Genomic DNA, 20799 nt, shown 5'->3' with positions numbered 1-20799 from the left:
CCCAGGACAACTTTGCATACTGAGGGTGGGGGTTTCTGCCTCTGCGTGTCTGAGCCTCACGATGGGATGCAAGAAAGAGCATTTGGGGATTGTGCAAGACTTCCTGTGGAATGTGTAGGAAAGGATCAAGGGCAGCGAGAGGGAGGGATCATGGTGGTTTGGGGAGGAACAATTGTGGGAAAATTGACAGAAAAGGGGATAAGAGGAGCTGATCACATGTAAAGAGGTGGCCAGTCAGTAAACTTGTCTGGCCATGCCCTGCAACTGGTCACCCCAGTCTGTCTTGTGTTCTTATTAAACTCCAATTTCCCACAATTTTCTGGGGTGAGCAGTATCTCTGGTTTTGCGTATGGATGGAGGTCCAATGGCCAGCCACCGGAGTGGGAACCGTAAGTCATACAGGCTCCTGTTCTTCGGGAGCCCAGAAACTACAGCGATTGGAGAGCACCCATATAACATTGCTGTGTACGTCAGTGGGCATAACCACTAGCAAACATCAAACCAGAGCATCCAGTGAGTAGAAGCAGCAGCCTGGGAGCCCAGTATTTAGAGACCCTAAGTCTGGACTGGACACTGGAGAACCCAGAGGGTCTGCAACTTGGCTACTGGAAGGACAAGGTGGCCCAAACCACCTCATGGGAAAACTGTAGGGTATTAGGTGTCTGGTACTGGTAAGGCCATAGTTCTGGACCTGGAGGGGAAGTTGCCCTTTACATGAGAGAGCAGCAGCAATGCGTGGAGCTCTGCCTGGCGACAAACAATGGGTCAGCTGAGAGCTGAAGGGTCAGTGTGAGAGGGCAGAACAACATGGGCAATACTGTGGTGGGTGGATGTCTGCTCCAGACCTCCTGATCAGGAAGAGGAAGTAAATGAGGCCTTCTTCAGGAAGAAGTCTCATGTTTGTAGCCCTGGTCCTCATGGGGGACTTGTACTATCCCTACCACCTCTGCTGAAGGGGCAACATAGCGAGATGAAAGCCATCCAGGAGGTTTTTGGAGCTCGTTGATGATGTCTTCCTGACTAGGGTGACAGAGGAGGCGATGAGGTGAGGTGGCCTGCAGGACTTCATACTTTCAAAATGGAAGAACTGGTCAGGGATGTAAAAGGCAGATAGATGGAGTGTCTAAGTGGCTAGACAGCATGTCTACGACCAGCCTTGGAGGGATCCATATTGTCTGTGTGTGGGATACTTGGAAAGTAATGGGCACATAGTGAACAATCCAGACACGATGGAATTGATCAATTTGTGAGCTAAGGATGTTTTGTAGGCAGCAGGCTTCAAGGACGCTTTGCTTGTGGACACATATTTAGCTAACGGTTGCAAGAGCATTCCAGACGCCTTTAGAAGGCCTTGAACAGAATAAACAAGAAGACCAAAAAAGAAATATGCCAATTAGAAGAACACAGGTGCGCATTCCGCGATAAAGGGAACTTGGCACAAAGAACCTCAATTTGGCAGCTTATCTTGACCAATTAGCCTGAGACAAGCTTTGCATGTTTTAGTTAATACAACCAATTATGCCTTATGTTTATGCGCATGTACAGTGTTGATATAACCAATCATTAGGTGTAACTAGGCGCGTGGACAGCACATGCTAACCAATCTCTAATTTGCTTATGCGTGAACAATAACTAGAATGAGCATATAAACCGAGCTATCTTGGCAATAAAGTGGCATCTGCTTGATCATATTGATTGTGTGCAGTGTCCGTGACTTCCGCGTCAACATCTGTGTGTCTAAAAAGGTATTCATTTTACACTAAACAGCCTAGCATGCAGACAGCCCAACTCTCATTTACCATTTCTCCATTGGCCCTAGCTTTGCTTGCTTTGTGTCCCCCTTTGCTGTTTCGGAGATGGTTGTCACAGTAGTTCTCACGTGGGTTAGAAATTCCATTGAGCTAGTACCTCCTTTAATTGTCTGTAATGCCCTGCAATTCCTTATGCTGTTATCTTGTGTGAGACACCTCCATCAGGGTGCTCCATCTGCACACAAACATTAACAGCTGACAAAACAGAGCTTCGCTCAAGGGGAACCTTGAGAAACTCTGGGATTTGGCCAATAGAATCCTCTTGAAGTTTTAAAAGAAGTGGCCAGTCCTGCGCTGGGGGGAGAATCAGCCCATACACCAGGGCCAGCAAGGACCTGACCAGGTGTGGGACACCATAGGACTTCCTGTGTGGAGACAGCTGAGGGCTCTGGCAAGGCTGAAAGCCCTCAACATAGAATCATAGATCCATAGAATCATTTAGGTTGGAAAAGACCTTCAAGATCATCGAGTCCAACCATCATCCATGCCCACTAAACCATGTTCTGGAGTACCCCGTCTACGTGCTCTTTGAATACCTCCAGGGATCGTAACTCAACCACTTCCCTGGGCAGCCTATTCCAATGTCTGACAACCTTCTCAGTAAAGAAATTTTTCCTAATATCCAACCTAAACCTCCCTTGCCACAACTTGAGGCCATTTCCTCTCGTCCTATCTCCAGCCACCTGACAGAAGAGACCAGTACCCACCTCACTACAACCCCCCTTCAGGTAGTTGTAGAGAGCGATAAGGTCTCCCCTCAGCCTCCTCTTCTCCACACTAAACAGCCCCAGCTCCCTCAGCCGCTCCTCATAAGATATATGCTCCAGGCCTCTCACCAATATCTTTGCCCTTCTCTGGACACACTCCAGCAACTCAATGTCTTTCTTGTAGTGAGGGGCCCAAAACTAAACACAGGACTCGAGGTGCGGCCTCACCAGTGCCCAGTACAGGGGAACAATCACCTCCCTGCTCCTGCTGGCCACACTATTTCTGATACAGGCCAGGATGCTGTTGGCCTTCTTGGCCCCGTGGGCACACTGCTGGCTCATATTCAGCCGGCTGTCAACCAGCACGCCCAGGTCTTTCTCTGCCGGGCAGCTTTCCAGCCACTCTTCCCCAAGCCTGTAGCACCGCATGGAGTTGCTGTGACCGAAATGCAGGACCCAGCACTTGGCTTTGTTGAACTTCATACGATTGGCCTCAGCCCATCGATCCAGCCTGTCCAGATCTCTTTGTAGAGCCTCCCTACCCTCAAGCAGATTGACCCTGCCTCCCAAATTGGTATCATCTGCAAACTTGCTGAGGGTGCACTCAATCCCCTCATCCAAATCATTGAGAAAGATATTAAAGAGAACGGGGCCTAACACCAAGCCCTGGGGACACCACTCGTGACCCGCCGCCAGCTGAATTTCACCCCATTCACCACAACCCTCTGGGCTCATCCATCCAGCCAGTTTTTCACCCAGTGAAGAGTACACTTGTCCAAGCCATGAGACGCCACCTTCTCAAGGAGTATGCCATGAGAGACAGTGTCAAAGGCCTTGCTGAAGTCAAGGTAGATAACATCCACAGCCTTTCCCTCATCCACTAGGCGGGTCACCTGGTCATAGAAGGAGATCAGGTTGGTCAAGCAGGACCTGCCTTTTGTAAACCCATGCTGACTGGGCCCGATGCCCTGCTTGTCCCGGACTTGCCATGTGAGTGCTCTCAAGACAAACCGTTCCATAATCTTCCCCGGTACCGAGGTCAGGCTGACAGGCCTGTAGTTCCCCGGATCCTCCCTCCGACCCTTCTTGTAAATGGGAGTCAAACTGGCAAGCCTCCAGTCCTCTGGGACCTCCCCTGTTGACCAGGAATGCTGACAGATGATAGAGAGTGGCTTGGCAAGGACCTCCGCCAGTTCCCTCAGTACTCTTGGATGGATCCCATCAGGTCCCATAGATCTGTGAGTGTCCAGATGGCATAGTAGGTCACTAACTATTTCCTCCTGGATTAAGGGGGGTACATTCTGCTCTTCATCCTCACCTTCCAGCTCAGGGGGCGGAGTACACTGAGGATAACTGGTCTCCTTATTAAAGACTGAGGCAAAGAAGGCATTAACTACCTCGGCCTTTTCCACATCTTTGGTGGCTACGTTCCCTTCTGTGTCCATTAAAGGATAGATCTTCTCCTTGGGATTCTTTTTACTGTTAACATATTTGTAATACCTTTTTTTGTTGTCCCTTACAATAGTGGCCAGATTTAGTTCTAGCTGAGCTTTTGCCTTTCTAATTTTCCCCCTGTATGATCTAACAAGATCCCTGTACTCCTCCCAAGTTGCCCGCCCTTTCTTCCAGAGATAATAAACTCTCCTTTTTTTCTTGAATCCTAGCAAAAGCTCCCTGTTCAGCCAGGCCGGTCGTTTTCCTCGGCGGTTCGATTTCCTCGGCGGTTCGACTTGCGGCACATGGGAATAGTCTGGTCCTGAGCCATTAAGATTTCCCTCTTAAAGAATGTCCATCCCTGCTGGACCCCTTTGCCCTTCAGGACCGTCTCTCAAGGGACTTTCTCAACCAGTGCCTTGAAGAGGCCAAAGTTTGCCCTCCGGAAGTCCATAGCGGTGGTTTGCTGACCACCTTCGTTGCCCCACCAAGAACTGAGAATTCTATCTTTTCATGATCGCTAAGCCCAAGATGGCCTCTGACCATCACACCTCCCACTACTCCTTCCCTGTTCGTAAACAATAGATCTAGCAAGGATCCTCCCCTGGTTGGCTCACCTACCAGCTGTGTCAGGAAGTTATCTTCCACACACTCCAGGAACCTCCTAGATTGTTTACTCATTGCTGTGTTGTATTTCCAGCAGATGTCTGGAAAGTTAAAGTCCCCCACGAGGGCAAGGGCACAAGATTCTGAGATTACTGCCAGCCGCTTGTAGAACGATTCATCCATCTCTTCAACCTGGTCAGGTGGTCTATAACAGACTCCCAGCACAACATCTGCCTTATTGGCTTTCCCTCTCATCCTCACCCATAAGCACTCCACCTTGTCATCACAATCGTGTAGCTCTGTACAGTCCAAACATTCCCTAACATAGAGAGCCACCCCACCACCTCTTCTACCTTGCCTAACCCTTCTGAAGAGCTTGTAGTCAGCCCTTGCAGCACTCCAGTCATGGGAGTCATCCCACCATGTTTCCGTGATGGCGACTAAGTCATATCTATCCTGCTGCACCATGGCTTCCAGCTCCTCCTGTTTATCGCCCATGCTGCGTGCGTTGGCATAGATGCATTTGAGCTGGCCTCTCGAATCCACCCCTAACATCGGCATGCTGCCGCCAGGCTCATCTCTGGTGCACCTAGTTTTATCCCTTACCCCCTTCAAACCTAGTTTAAAGCCCCCTCTATGAGTCCTGCCATCTCATGAGCAAGGATTCTTTTACCCGGTTGAGATAGCTGGAAACCATCTGTCGCTTGCAAGCCCGGTGCTGTGTAAACATCCCCATGATCAAAAAACCCAAAATTCCACCCATGGCACCAGCCTCTGAGCCACGTATTAACCGGGTGTGTTTTTCTGTTCCTTTCAGTGTATTTCCCTGCCCCTGAAGGGATTGAAGAAAACACTACCTGTGCTCCCGATCCTTCCACTAATCGCCCCAGTGCCCTCAAGTCCCTTTTGATTGCCTTTGGATTCCTCTCTGCAATCTCATCACTGCCAACCTGCACAACTAGCAATGGGTAATAATCAGAGGTCCGAACCAGACCAGGGAGTTTCCTGGTAATGTCTTTTACCCAGGCCCCAGGGAGGCAGCAGACTTCCCGGTGGGATGGGTCAGGTCTGCATATCGGGCCCTCTGTCCCCCTTAAGAGGGAGTCGCCTACAACAATTACCCTCCTTTTTCTTTTTTCAGAGGATGTGAGAATGCGTGGGGATGCCCGACTGGGCTTAAGCACCTCCCTAGATAGGGCTTCATCTACACCCTGATCTTCACTGGCCTGGTCCTCAAGTTCCAGAGCCCCATACCTGTTGAGTAGGGGCAACTGGGAAGGTGAGGGAGACCGGGAGGGGAGTCGCCTGCCTCCCCGAGCAGGGACCTGTATCCATTCCCCTCCAACTCTTAGGTGCCCTCCTGCCTGGTGGCAAGGGGGCAGGGGAACCTCCGCTTCTTACGGAGCCTCCATCTGCTGCCCCTGCCTCAGGGATGGTAGGGTGTGGGCCCACCAATCTATCTCCCTCTCACACTCCCTGATACTCCTCAACCTTTCCACTTCCTCCTTCAGCTCTACCACCAGGCTGAGCAGATCATTCACCTGGTCACACCTCACACGAGAGGTGCCCCCGCTGCCCTCCATCATCAGGGATAGACTCAGGCACTCCCTGCAGCCAGAGACCTGGACGGCTGCATGTTTGCATGGGAGCTCTGCCTGCATCGCCACATTTTTCCTAGCAATGGCTTTCATCCGAGTGGCAACCATCCCTGGGTCTCCCTCTGGGCCGATGCCCACCACTTGAGTAGCCTTCTCGAGCTGGGAAGGGGGGGGCTGCGCCCTGTCTGCATGAACTGCTGCACAAACTGCCACGCCACGCCCTTTCTGACGCGCCACGCCCTGTTTGCCCGCCCGGTTCTCCGCGCTCCTGGTCGCTGGCGCTCCTCAGGGCCGTTCAAATCTCCCGCAGTTCCCCCTGGCAACACCCACACTGTGTGAGCCTCTCTCGCGAGAGCTGCTGGCTCTGGATGGATCCCTCTGCTCTTCCCTGGGGGTCCTGGGCCTCGTGAACCTCCCAGTCCGCCTCAATCTAGTGCTTAGCCGCAGACTTACCGTTGCCTCTGGTGACCTTGCCGCTGACTGAATGCTGCTGACGGTTACACCGGTATCCTGTGAACCAGCCTGAGAGGCCCCCACATCCCAGCCCAGCCCAGCAGGATGGCCATGCAGGGTTACTGGGGAAGACTCTGAGCTTTCCTCGGAGATGCAAGACACAGGCAACGCCATCTGCAAACATGGAAAAGCAGGACAAAATGCCAACTTCAGAAGAATACGTGCATGGGGACAATATGGAAAAGACCCAGAGAGGATCTCCAAAAAGACCATGTGGATGAGAGGAACTAGCCAGTGAGCCCAGGAACTGCAAAGCGGCTTTCGAGGTTCCAAGCAGAGAGGGAAGGTGGTAGTGGGGAACTCCCTTTCCCCATGGGGTTGTGGGGGATCTCACAGCTACCTGTAAGACCACTGTGGGGTGCAGACTAGTGCTATACACATTTCCTTGTCCTTGGGTTGACAACCTGATTGAATGTTTCAAACCGCTCTGTCTGACTGAGAGAGGGGAGAGGTCAGGAGTGTGCTGGCACTTGTCCAGGTCCACCTGAGCCACACCAGCCAAATCCAGTCTGCTGTGTGTACGTCATGTCAAAGGCTGGGGAAGGGGGTGGTGACGGTGGAAGTAAAAGTATTGAATCCTGTAGGACCTGAGCAGGATGTAAACCGGAGGGAATAAGGTGTGAAGATTGTACTGGGTTTGGCTGGGATGGCGTTAGTTTTCTTCTTAGCAGCCCCTATGGTGCCGAGCTTTGCCTTGGTGGTCAAAAGAGTGTCGACTGATAACACGCTGACATTGTAGCTACTGCTGAGCAGCACTTGCACAGCATCAAGGCCTTCTCTGTTTCTCACTCTGCCCTGACAGTGAGGAGGCTGGGGGTGGCAAGAAGCTGGGAGGGGACAAAGTCAGGACAGCTGACCCCAACGGACCAAAGGGATATGCCACACCATATGACGTCATGGTCAGCAATAGAACTAGGGGAGTGCTGGGCATTTTTCAAAGTAGAAGAAGTAATCCACTTACTAAACTGTCTTTATCTCAACCCATGAGATTTTTTTCTCACTTTTGTCCTTCCACTTTCTTCCCGAATCCCCCTGGTGGGAGTGAGCAAGTGACTGGGTGGGGGCTGCCACATGGGGTCACCCCACCAGACGAGCACATAGAAAATAGGCTGGTATGTGCTTGTGAGGTCTCTGGTGCCTGAGTAGATCATAGGTTGGGAGCTGGCACATGGCTTGTGTAAGTGATTGTGAGATTACTGATACCTGATAGGTACAGATTACTGAGTAGCTGATAGGCCAAGAGTAGGGGCGTGGCTTGTGTCAGAGCTTGTGAGGTCACTTGTGCCTTTGCATCTCACAGGCAAGCAGATAGCAAGTAGGTGGCTATGTGGTGGCCAGCTCACTGGTGCCTGAGTAGCTGATAGGCAAGAGGGAGACACGTGGCTTGGGTATGTACTTGTGTTGTCACTCTGGGCTGAAGAGCTGATAGGCCAGGACCATGTGCATGGCCCTTATAGGTTCTTGTAAGGTCACCGGAGGCAGACTACTGCAACAGCAAGTACCTGGCAAATGGGTGTACACATACGTGTGAGGTCACTGGTGCCTGAGTATCTGCTAGGGCAGGAGCAGGCCCCTAGTTTGTGTCAGTGGTTTTGAGGTCATTGGTGTCTGAATAGCCAATAGGCCAGGAGCAGGCCCATGTCAGATGCAAATACCATGACGTCACCTGTGGCTGAGTAGCAGATAGGCTAGGAGTATGCACATGGCTGTGTATGGATGAACTTGTGATGTCACTGGTGCCTGGAGAGCTGATAGGCCACGAGCTGGCACACAGCTTGGGTAGGTGCTTCTGGTGTCACCAAAATAATATTCAGACCACGACCAAACACGGCTTTTTGGAAGAACCATCGTTAGCAGAAGTCCATACACCGCACACACACGTGTGGCACTGTAACTCAGGCACACGCAGTGGTGGCAGTAGGAGGGGTGTGAGGTCACTGTCACTATAAATCATGAGCACACAGCGGTGGCCATGGGAGGATGGCAGTGTTCACATCACCGATGGCACCCCATGGCTGCGGGGCTCCTTGCAGATCGGCCGTGTGCTGTTACAAGGGCATCAGAGGGGACGGGATCCGCCCGGCCCCGTGTCTGCGAGGCCGAAGGAGCAGCCCCTGCAGCCCTGGCTGGAGCAGTCGGGGTAGGGGTGGCTCGGGGGCACCGCAGGGATGTGCCTGGGCACGGCACCAGGAGGAAACCACAGACTTCCTCCGGAGCACGGGGAGCGCTGCGAGGTCACGTGGGCTGTGGTTTGTGCACCTGCAGGCTACAGGTCCCGAGCCAGCCGCGGGGAATAACGGCCCCTCGGTGACATGCCAAGAGTCAGGGATGTGTCTGAGCCTCTGGGCTGCATGTCTGCTGCCGGGACAGAGACATGTCCCAGCTCCAGCTCATTGGAAGGGGCCTTCCGTGGGGCTCTCCAGGGAGGGAGGGGCGAGCCAGCGCTGCTGGGATGGGGCTCTGGCCTGGGCTAAGGGCCTCTCCCAGCTGCTGCTCCCAGCAGAGCGGGGTCTGAAGCAGGGGCAGGGGCTGTTTCCTTCCCTTCCTGACACAGCCACCACTGCAGTCTCAGGCCTGTGATTTCCATTGCACAGGGGTGGCTGGACACTCTCACCTGGGGCTCTCGGATATGCCCAGTATAGGAGGTGCTCAGTGCTCCTAGTCCACATGGCACGGTTCAGGGGGTAAAAAACCTGTTCCCCCCCCACAACTGGCCCTGTCTTGTGACAGCCCTCCACCACAGTGACGTGACACCTGTAGCGGAGCCATCTCTCATATATGGTCATGAATGGCACTGGAGAAATTCATTGGAGGGCTGGGCTGTGTCGGAGGGGAGATCGCTCCCGATAATGTCTAAAAAGGTGCTGCTGCTTCGATTGGCTCCTCCTGTAGCTGGGCTGGCATCTGCGGAGATATATTGCCCTCCCGTCGTCATTGTCCCCATGAGTCCCCAGCAGCCGTGGCAGGGAGCGTGGCGCAGCAGGGATGTGCTGGCAGGGCAGGAGGCTCAGGATGGGCACCGAGGGACTCCTGTCCCCTCAGGTGCTGTGGCTGCTCCTCTGGGTACAGCTGTGCAGGGGTAAGTGCCGACTCCTTTGTCCCACAGCCCAGGGCCTGCAGGTACCAGTGTGGTCATTGGGATTTGTCTGGGAATGGGGTTTCTTTGCAGGTGCTCCTGAGATGAGGGGCAGAAGGTGCTCAGGTCCATGGACCCTGTGCCCATCTGGGTGGGCAAGAATATCTCCTTTTCCAGGGCTCCAGTGTTCAGGGCAGCCTGTGCCTGGCTGGATTGATAGACACCCTGTCCTGGGGTACCCCTTTGGGATGCCCTCTTCCCCAGCACTGTACCTCTGCAGCTGGTGGTGGCCTAGCTGGTGATGGCAGCACCCAGAGATGCCCAGGGCACTGCTGAGCTCTAGGGTACCTCGGAGGGATTGTGTGCTGTTCACTGCCCCCTTGGTCCAGGGGCCCCCTGACTCCATGAGAGCAGTTTGGATCCCTCAGAGAGAAGGGGACCGGGGCATCTACAGTAGAGAGACATATTTCCTGTGGAGCTTGGCCCAGTGTAGGGACTGGGCTGACCCCAGGGGTGAGGAGGGGACATGGGTTGGGGAATCCTCAGAATCATCTCAGTGCTCCCTGGGAACCCAGAAAGCCCTGGGGGTGGGGGTGGGTTTGGATGGTGCTGGGGCAGGTGCAGGCTGGTGCTGGAAGCTGCAGGCCTGCATACATGGAGCTGTTGAGGGGGTGCTGGACTAGGGAGTAGCGGGTTCTCAGTGCAGTGTTGGGCAGTGTGTGGGTGGGTGTGCATAGGGGGGCAGGTGGCTGTCGGTGTGGGAGGAGCTGCCTTGTGCAGTGGGATGGGGAGTGACCCAGCTGGGCTGGAACTGGGCACCCACAGCCTTGCACAGCCTGTGGGGATAGAAGGGACCCCTGCACTGCACTGGGGACAGCCTGGAGGGGAGAGGGCTCCTGCCCCAGTACCTTTGAACCAGCCCAGGTAGGGGGTTCCCCCAGACCTGCAGTGCTGGGGTTTGGCACTCTCCTGACCCATCCCATGTTGGTGTTTGAAGGGGCTGCGGAGGTGAGGCTGGTGAATGGCAGCAGGCGCTGTGCTGGAAGAGTGGAGGTGAAACACAATAGCAAGTGGGGGACGGTGTGTGGTGACTACTGGAGCATGACCGATGCGGCAGTGGTTTGTAAGCAGCTGGGCTGTGGGTCTGCTGTTGGAGCTCCTCAGTATGGACACTTTGGGCCAGGATCTGGCCCCATTTGGATGGATGATGTTGGCTGTAATGGCACTGAGTCTGCCCTGTCTGACTGCAAACACAAAGGATGGGGTGAAAATAACTGTGAACACACTCTCGATGCTGGAGTGACGTGTTCAGGTAAGTGGACAGCCTGTTCCTCACCTTTGGGTCTGGGATGGGTGAAGGGACCATGGCTGTGCCCTCAGGGAGCAGCAAGTGGACACCAGAGTAGGGCCCAGTGATGCTGGTCTAACTGCCAGGCTGGGACTGTCATTGCTGATGTCCCCAGTCCTTGGGGAAGGCCCAGAGGGAGCCTACCCACTGCATGCACAGGCTGGTACTGAGATATCCCTGGGGCTATGAGTAGTCCTGTGGGGACATGACCCTGTGCAGGCAGCACTGATGAACTGCCCAAGCCCTCCTGCCTGCCCATGGTTCCCCGTGCTGCCTCATGTCATGGGGGCTTTGGCAGCAGTTACTGATCCTCATCTGTGCCTGCTGGTCTCTGAGAGCTGGCATGGACCCAGTGAGAGTCTCCTGCCCCTCTGTCCGGCCATCCATCTGGGTTGTGGACACCTCCAGGTAGAGCACTGTGTCCCTGACTGAGGACACCCTCCCCCCGAGCAGACATCAGAGGGATCTGGACAGGCACCAGGCATGATGGCAGCTGCACCATTTCTGTGCTCTGTGACATCTTCTGCCTAAAATGAACCTTCCAACACCCCAGGAACACCCCTGGGATCAGGGGGTGCTTCCGGTTGCATCAGGGTGATGGTCCTGCCTGGTCCCAATCTCTGCAGAGGCTGAGCAGGCTGCAGCAGTCATTATCATCTGGGCCAGTTCTCCTGGATCCAAACTGCTGACACTACTGCAGTGCTGGGGAGACCACACCAGGCCACGCAGGGGACCTTGAGTGGGAGCAGTTTGTCTGAGGAGTGCCTGTGGCTGTGAGTCTGCGACAGACACATGCCCATGAGTGCTGTGATTGTGTAGAGATGGGGTGCGTGGGGGTCTGGATGTGCCTATGTCACAAACACTCCCCCAACAACTTTCTCTGGAATGTGCAATGGGCAGTTTGGTCATAGGTTGCTTGGCGGTGATGTGAGACTTGGGCATTTAACTGCCAGAGGGCTCTGGGAACTCCCAGTTGTTTTGGTTTTTTTCCAGAATTTGTCCGGCTGGTGGAAGGGAAGAGCCGCTGCTCAGGACGTGTGGAGATCCAAGACAGGGACCAGTGGAAAAGTGTCTGTGATTCACATTTTAGTCCCAAAGCTGCTGATGTGGTCTGCAGGGAGTTGCAGTGCGGCGTGGCCCTGCCTGTCGCTGGGCCAGCTCACTTTGGAGAAGGGGTCAGTCCCATCTGGGATGGAGAGCTGCAGTGTGTGGGGAATGAATCCCGCCTCTTCTCCTGCCGCAGAGGGTCCTCCAGGGACCAGCCCTGCACCCACGCGAACAGCGCTGTTGTCACCTGCACACGTAAGGACTCAGGGAGGGGTGCTGAACACTAGGGCTGTGCCAGGGGTTGGGGAACACAGCAAGGACCGTGCTGGGCCAGGTGTGAGGACAGGAGGGATGATGGGATTGTCTGCAGCATGAAAATAGTGCAGAAGAAGAAGAAAGGCATGCTGTCCATCTAGCCTCTCCGCCAGCTACTGAGGGTACAGGAGCACCAATCCACCCTCTCTCCTCCTCCTCTGTCCCCAGAATACACAGGGTTCAGGCTGGTGAACAGCAGCACAGCGTGTGCAGGGAGGGTAGAGGTCCAGGTGCTGGGGACCTGGGGGACCCTCTGTGCCTCCCACTGGGATCTCTCGGATGCCCACGTTCTCTGTCGTCAACTCAACTGCGGGTTTGCTGAGTCCGTTCCTGGAGGAGAGCATTTTGGGAGAGGGACTGGCCCTGTCTGGAGAGACTCATTCCACTGTGATGGGACAGAAGCCCATCTGGGACAGTGCCCAGTGATCACCCTGGGGGCCTCACCATGCTCCCACGGGAACAACGCTGCTGTCGTTTGCGCAGGTGAGTGCTGGAAAAATGCTGCATAACACCATTTGCCCTTTGTGTGTGACGTGGCCACCCAAAGCAGAGGTCCCACGGCAGTGCAAGGCTGAATTTCTCCCTGGAGAAACCCTGGCTTCCCCAGGAGCCACCTGGAGGGCTTTGCCTGCTCAGAGTGACCGCTCTACTTTGGGAGAGCTGAGGGCTGAACGGAGGCAGGCATCTGCCCCCAGGGCAGTGGCTTAGGCCCCGGCACCACCAGCAGGCCTGGGCTCCTCCATTCTCCTACTGTGGGACAAGGCCAGAGCAGGGCTGCAGGGCTGTGCTCCATCCCTCTGGCTGCAGACAACTGCATCCCATCCCCAGAGAGAGCTCTGCAGAGCCTCATCCCACCAGCCAGGCAGCAGGTGCCTGGGTGCCCCCAGCAGCAGCAGACCTGGCTGTGAGCTGCAGAGGGGACCCAGGTTTTGCCCTCGCTTCTCATCAGCAAAAGGCTCAATCTTGTTGTGTTTGGTGGGAAAATCCCCCCTCGCCCCGCTCCCTGAAGGATGCCATGCTCCCCAGTGCCACCAATGGCTGTGGCATCTCTGCTCTCCCCAGGCTCAGCCGGCTTTGCATCCCTGCGGCTGGTGGGTGGAGGGAGCCGGTGCGATGGACGAGTGGAGATCTTCCAGAACGGGACATGGGGCAGAGTCCTGGATGACCAGTGGGACATGCAGGAGGCCAGCGTGGTGTGCCGGCAGCTGCGGTGCGGAGAGGCAGGGACAGCCTACAACCCCCCAAAGCCTGAGCGAGGGACCGGCCCTGTGGGGCTGCGAGGGGTCCGGTGCGCAGGGCACGAGGCCAGCCTGGCCCTCTGCAACACCTCCCTGCCCGAGAGTGCACCGGCGGCAGGGGTTGCGGAGGACGTGGGAGTCATCTGCTGGGGTGAGCGGCGCTGCACGGGCCCCCCAGGTGATGGGGTGGGTGGGCAGCCGGCCCCTGACAGCAACTGGGGTTTCTGCCCACTACAGGGAGCCGGAGGGTCCGGCTGGTGAACGGGTCCGGGCGCTGTGCTGGGAGAGTGGAGATCTACTACCAGGGCATCTGGGGGACTGTCTGTGACGATGGCTGGGACCTGTCTGATGCCGCCGTCGTTTGCCACCAGCTGGGCTGTGGAGGGGCAGTGGAGGCAGCCGGCTCCGCTCAGTTCGGGGAAGGCTCCGGGCAGATCTGGCTGGATGGCGTGAACTGCTCTGGGGCCGAAGCTGCTCTCTGGGACTGCCCTGCCAGGCCCTGGGGGCAGCACGACTGCGGGCACAAAGAGGATGCGGGAGTCATCTGCTCAGGTCTGTGGTGGGAGCTGTAGTGGGAGCCTGGCTCTCGCGGAGGCCAGGACACAAGGAGAGACGGGCATGGCCAAGGCTGTTCATGGCTGCCTCTGAGCTCCTGCCAGAGCATGTCCTGTGGTCACCCATGCACGGGTACCCTCGGTCCCACTGAGGGTCCCTGGGGAGCTCAGCCATCCCCGAGGGTTAGCAGGAAGGGCAGGGTGTCTGTCCATCAGGGGCTTCTCTCTTCCCTTGGGTGCAAGGGGGACGTACTGGCCATGGCCCTACCCAGCTGTGGGCCTGGGGGGTGCAGAGGTGTCCTGGCTCCCACAGCCCCAGACCAGCCTGTTCCCTCTTGGTGCCTTTCCTCCCAGAGTTCGTGGCCCTGAGGCTGGAGAACAGTGATGGCTGCTCCGGGCGCCTGCAGGTTTTCTACAACGGGACGTGGGGCAGCATTTGCTCCAACTTGATGACTCTCGACACAGTGTCGCTGGCATGCAAGGAGCTGGGCTGCAGGGATGGAGGATCCCTGGAAAGAAGCCTGCCTTATGGCAATGTGTCTGGTCTTACATGGCTGGATAACATGCAGTGTGGGGAGAAAACCAGCTCCTTCTGGCAGTGTCCCTCTGCTCCCTGGAACCCACAGTCATGTGAAGACCCACGAGAGGAGATCCACATCACCTGCAATGGTAACTCTGAGCCACCTGGGCACCCCAGTGTCACTCCAGCTCCTGTTCCCTGTTGAGCACAGGCAAATGCAGAGAAAGAGCTTGGAGGGGCTTTTCCTTTCCATGTCAGTCCTTTCTGCTGCTGGTGGCAGAAAAGCCATCACAGCCACACACGTCCAGCAGCAGTTGCCACCCAGGTTGCCAGCAGCGCCTGGGGGAGGCAGAGGCATCTGCAGGTGAGGTCTCAGAAGAGACCAGACAGGGTTCAGAAGAGCCTCCCCTCCACACACACGCTCCTGCTGCTCTGTTAAACAGGGACCTTTTGGGGCTGAGCAGTTGGGGTCCCCCCACAGTCCTGTGCATGTCCCCTCAATGAGCAGGGTTCAATTGCTGCCGTGATCGAGATGGCAGAGGGAGGCACAAGCAGAGATCAGTCCTGCTCTCTTCTGCACCATCTCCCGAACCAGCCCTTTCACCACAGTGTTTCCTTCTTCAGGGAGACGCCCAGAAATGCCCTCGATCCCGCTGGCCCCGTGCCCCAACTCCACGAGGTGCACAGGTAGGGAGCTGGTCCTCTGTGGATGCTCCTTGTCTGGCAGGGCTCTGCCTGCTGTCTCAGTGCCATGGGAGGTCTTTGCCTTCTCCAGACAGGGAGAAGATTCGTGCCGTGGGAGGTGAGGACGGGTGCTCGGGCAGAGTGGAGGTCTGGCACCGTGGCTCTTGGGGGACGGTGTGCGACGACTCCTGGGACATGCGGGATGCTGAGGTGGCGTGCAGGCAGCTGGGCTGCGGCCCCGCGGTGTCTGCCCTGCATGAGGCTGCATTTGGGATGGGGACGGGCCCCATCTGGCTGGAGCAGGTGGAGTGCCGGGGGACAGAGCTGTCTCTGCAGGACTGCTGGGCCCGGCCTGGGGATGGTGGTGCTTGCCGGCATAAGGAAGATGCTGCGGTGAACTGCTCAGGTGAGTGGCAGGGCTGGGACCCCTTGCTCAGGTATTGGCAGGGTGCTGGGGAAGACCTTTTGCCCCCTTGGTCCTGGCACGGCCTCTGACCTCCCAAGAGCAAGAATGTTCCTGCAGAGTGCAGGAGCCTGGTGCCAAGTGGGAGCAGCCTCGGTGGAACTGGATGTGTTCTGGCCATTGTCCGTGGGACCCTGCAGCCCCAGGGTTATCCCCTGGGCTGCCTGTGCCCTCCTGCCTGCCACCCGGAGCAGAGTCACTGAGCCCTTTCCTGGCCTCTCTTTCTAGCACTACAGGAGGGGCAATTTGGGTGGGATGTGTCAGGGACATCCACAGACACACACACAGTGTGTTGGGGAGGAGGCTCCCCGGTACTCGCACACCCACCTTCTCAGCCTGGCTCTCCTTTTCCTCCTCTTCAGCTACACCCAGGACAGCAGCATCCCCACCCCAAGCAGGTAACTTGATGTCCCCCTGCGGCTGGGTATCCCCAGGGCCAGACTGTGACCCACAGCTGGGTGGAAGGGGCTCCTTGCTGAGGTGTGAAACTCCCAGGAGAAGGCACTGGTGTGGTGGTGAGGGGGCTAGGGAAGGTTGTAATTTACTCATCAGGGTAGAAGCTTCTCCATCGCTCATCCCTGGGGCCCTCCACCCCCTGCTGCCTTGCGTGATGGGCGTCAGGAATGGTGTTTTTTCCACCTCACCCAGGCCTGGTGCTGGCCTTTCCATATTCTTGCCCACACAGATTCCCCCCGGGGCCGTCTGACTGGCAGCAGGAGAGTCTCAGTGCCTGTCATCATCTGCATCATCCTGGGGGCCCTTCTCTGCCTGCTCCTGGCCCTCCTGGCTGGGCAAGCACTAAGCACCAGGGCTGGGCGCAGAGGTTGGTCTTTCCACAGCGGTCCCAGGGGGAGATACCTCCTGGAAGGGCTGCGGGGTGTCAGTGAAGGGCACAGGCAGAGCTGGGGGGATGAGACCGTGTGCTGCCACCTGTCCCATGCACCACCCCATTGACTGCCTGGCCGTGGGGCACCAGCAGCAAGGGGTGGAGAGAACCCAGAGGTGGGGGGAGGTAGCGATGGGGCGAGGAGAGAAATGGCAGAAATGGCAGAGCGGGGCTGGGAGATATGTGAGCAGAGAGGAGATGGCCAAGGCTGGCAGTGCTCTGGGTAGTGCTGGGGGGGCTCTGGGACAAGGGAGATGATGGGAGGAGTGCAGGGCAGCAGGGTCCATCCCCGCGGTGTCAGGACCCCAGGCTGTCCCCTCTGCCCAGCTCTGCCCACCCCCTGGCAGGACATGGGCCCTACTCTATACCCATGGGGCACATAGGGGAAAGCTCCAGGTGGAGGAAACATGGGAGCTGCTCCAGGGTCAGACAAGGGGTGCATGACCCTGGGGCCAGAGGGACATGACCACTGTCTCCAAAGGGATGATGGGAGGGGGATGCTGCCCCAGATAATCTCCACAGAGATGTTGCCCTCACTGGGGATGTGGCAGATGTGCCTGGACAGTGCAGTGGGGCTGTGCTGTCAGACCAGTCCTGGGCTGGCCCAAGGAACAGGTTTGGGGGAGCGCAGTGACATGCCATTGCCCCTCTGCCTGTCCCTGTGCCAGCCCTGCCTCTGTCCCCAGGCTCCAGGAGTGCTCAGGAGATGTTCCCTGAGGCTGTGTACGAGGAGATTGGTTACAGCCCAGTGTGGGAGAAGCAGGCGAGGTTTGGGCGCTCAGGTGGGTGAGGGTCATCCCTGGAGGTACATCTGCAGGACCCTTTCCCCTGGCCCCAACCCAGGGCTGATTCCCTGAATCCCCCGGCCCGTGGTCCTTGTGACGCTGGGGCCACGTGGTCTGTGGGGAGACCATCGAGGTCCTGGGCCTGGGAGGGGAGCTTTCTCCCCACCAGCTTTGCCTGTCCCGCTGGACATCCCCTCTCTTCCTGCCCCTGCACCCCATCTGACACCCGTGGAGTGAAGGAAGGGGCTGTCCTAGGGCAGCTCTGGGAGCACCTTTGAGACAGGGTTTGCCCCAGGGAGGCAGGGTGATTTCCCAGCCCTCCTCCCCAGGCAGCCCCACCTCTGTGGGTCCCCCTTCCCCAGCAGCACTGACTACGAGCCAGGTCAGTGGGGCTCACTTCATAATACCCACCGTGCATCTCTCCAGGCTCCTATTCAGAGGAGTCCCTGACCCAGCTGCAGCCCTACCCTGGGGTCAGCGAGGAGGAGGATGGTCTGGGATCAGCACCAGGTAACAGAGGCAAGAAGGAGTTGATCTCCCTGAAGACATGTGATGGACAGAAGTGTCACTCAGTGTCACTGCTGGAGATGGGGAGGACATGGGGGTCTCCTGTGGTGCTGCCAACACCAGGGTCTCAGACCTGTCTCCCTGCACATCTTCCCATCCTCTGCTGCGCAGGACGTATCTTCTCACTGTCACCAGCTCCCCTCTCCTTTCAGATGTTCTTGTCGCACCTGGAGGTGACCCAGCGGATGGCTATGATGATGCCAGGGAGGTTTCTCATCCGGAGGAGGATGCTGCCTCTGGGCAGGGAGGCAGGGAAATGCCCAGGGAGCCAGAGGAGGGTGCAGAGCCCAGGGATGCCCCCAGAGGTGAGAGGCAAATTTAGCACTGCGGGTTCCTGGGGTGCCATCCCTGGTGCCATTCAACTCTCTGCTGTCCTGAGAACCCAGCCTCCTGGGAAGGGGGAACCTGTCCCGGGAGTTTTCCTTGGAGGGACTAGGGGTGGGAGAAGGAGCTGAATGTGGTGAGGAGCAGGGAGGAAGATGATGCATAGACCCCATGGGGTGAACTGCATTGTCCTGCCTTGCTGCTTGCAGGGCCCAGCCTGCACTCCCGGAGAAGTGCTGGGGTCCCTGGAGCTGAAGGAGGCACGTGGCCCCTGTCCCTGGGGAGCATGGGCTATGATGATGCTGAAGAGGTGTCTCTGGCACATCCCCCTGAGGACACAAGGGCTGTGACACCGGAGCTCTGTGCACAACAGTCCCAGAGCCCCAGGCCATGAGAGCCCCTCCCTGCTGTGCAGCCGGGTGCAGCCAGGAGGGAGAAGAGGTCTGTGGAGCTGGGAGAGCCGTGAGCACCAGGGAACCATGTCCCTTGTCCCATTGGCAGCAGAAACCGCCTGGAGTTTCCTCTATTTTTATTCCCATTTTTATGCTGTGCATCATCTTTGTTCATAATACAACAGCTGTGTTCAGCTTTGACCCGGAGCTGGTGCTTGCCTGCCCAAGTGTCAGGGCATCTTCCTGAGCCTGAGAAGGAGGAGCAGAGAACAAAGTTATGGAGGTGGGGAATGGGCATGTCGCAGGGACAGCAGGCTTGGGGTCAGGCTGCGGGGCTGCGAGAGCCCATGGTCGCTGGGGAATAATCCTGCTGACAGAGACATTTCCATCCTACTGGCCACAGGCAGTTTCTAGTCAAAATGGCTCTCTGATAGGTCCCGTGATGCACTGCAGTGGGAGCACCCATTTCCTCGCCCTAGGGTTTCCCAGCTGCTCTTTGCCCCAGGCTGGTCCCACAGTGCAGAGGCCATGACGGAGCTGCCGTGTCAGGGTAAGCCCTGTCCTGCGGCCCCACAGAAGTGAGCCCTGAGGTGGCCGCAGTGCCCTGAACACCCCAGCCAGCCCCAGGGGGGAACATGGCCCATGGATTACCTCCCACCATGGTTAGGAGGCAGCTCTGCTCCCCACTGCCCCAGCACAGGGTGCAGAGCTGCTTTCTGGGACACATGGGGCTGGGATTCCCTCTCCTCATGCTCTGCCAGGACCCCAGTCTCCATGGGCTGCTCCTGCTGCCTTGGGCCCGTGCAGACCCTGAGCACTCTTGTCAAGGCACTGAGCTGCCATCTTCCTCAGCAGAGGCTGTAAGGCCCCACGGCAGCCCTGGGACCCCCTCCTCCTGCTCTCCTCCAGCCCCCACCCCTGCCCTCCTGCTGCCTCGCCAGGGATGTCAGTTTGGGTTTGTGTCAGGACGGTACTTGTGTGCAGGAAGATGAGGGATGGGAGCAGGGGGGGACGGGGGCACCTTTCCCCCAGCACTGTTGGAGGGCCAGGGGGAGGAGAAAAGATCCCCAGGAGATGTGTGCTACAGCCAAAAGCCGTGGTCCAGTCCCTGGCCTGGAGAAGGGCTCATCTGGGAGGATGCTCACGTGGGCACGTTTCCATGGCAGAGAAGATTTTGTGTCCCTCCCCTAGAAGAGGCACTGCTGGGAGCTGAGCCAGGGTTCCTCTCCCTTGGCTGTGGCTTTCACCTGCCCAGCGCCCATGGGCAGAGAAACTTCTTATGTAGCAGCCAGTGACACCTGGGCAGGACGTGGCACCCAAACTGCCCTCCCTGCTCCTGCTGGTGGGTCTCCACACCCCTCCGGCACTTCCCCAAAAGGCTCCTCTGCTGTGGGCTGGAAGGTGCATTGGCTGTCTGTGGCAGGGTTCCCTGTGGGGAGTTGCTGGAGCTCAGTACTGCTGCAAGCAGCAGGATCTGGCCCTAGAGGAGAAGCGGGGAGGAGGTGCCTGTCGCCAACATCCTTTCCCACTTCAGCATTGCCCCATTCCCTGCTGGGAGCTCCTCCACCCCTGGGGTGATCCTGGGGGGATCTGGGAGAAGCCCAGGCACACATATCTCTCTGCCCCATACCCCAGAGCATTCCTGCTGGCAAACCCCATGGGAGAGCAGCATTCCCAGGGTGAGACCCCCACGGTGATGGGTGACATACAGGGGCACTGCAAACACAGACTCCATCCCCTGGAAAACTCCCATGGGGGCAAGCTCCAGTCCTGCATCTCAGAGAAGGAAGGTACAAAAGTGAAGTAAAGAAGGGGGGAATGTTATCTTCTGAACACAGGATGGTGGGGGCTAGGGACAGTATGGACACTGACGTGCAGACTCAAGGTGCTCCAAGTGGGGACTGGGGAGAGGAACCCAGTGCCTGTCCTGT

The 20799-nt window shown here is 57.2% G+C and overlaps 1 protein-coding gene across 1 annotated transcript in view; it reads left to right on the top strand.

Moving 5' to 3' along the window:
- The window catches only part of LOC128138545 (deleted in malignant brain tumors 1 protein-like), a gene marked incomplete at its 5' end in the record, with an annotated part of 387383 nt that overhangs the window by 366236 nt on the left and 348 nt on the right, over positions 1–20799 (top strand). The window contains 7 exons of the mRNA XM_052779749.1: positions 10743–10972; positions 12872–12938; positions 13931–14245; positions 14602–14916; positions 15048–15131; positions 16600–16737; positions 17487–17582. Coding sequence (XP_052635709.1) covers positions 10743–10972; positions 12872–12938; positions 13931–14245; positions 14602–14916; positions 15048–15131; positions 16600–16737; positions 17487–17582 — 1245 coding nt within the window. The remainder of the gene's footprint in view (positions 1–10742; positions 10973–12871; positions 12939–13930; positions 14246–14601; positions 14917–15047; positions 15132–16599; positions 16738–17486; positions 17583–20799) is intronic.

Source organism: Harpia harpyja, unplaced genomic scaffold (assembly GCF_026419915.1).
Source record: "Harpia harpyja isolate bHarHar1 unplaced genomic scaffold, bHarHar1 primary haplotype scaffold_55, whole genome shotgun sequence".
Taxonomy (NCBI): Eukaryota; Metazoa; Chordata; class Aves; order Accipitriformes; family Accipitridae; genus Harpia; species Harpia harpyja.
The sequence above is the reverse complement of the archived record's forward strand: the minus strand, read 5'-3'. Positions and strand labels throughout refer to the sequence as shown.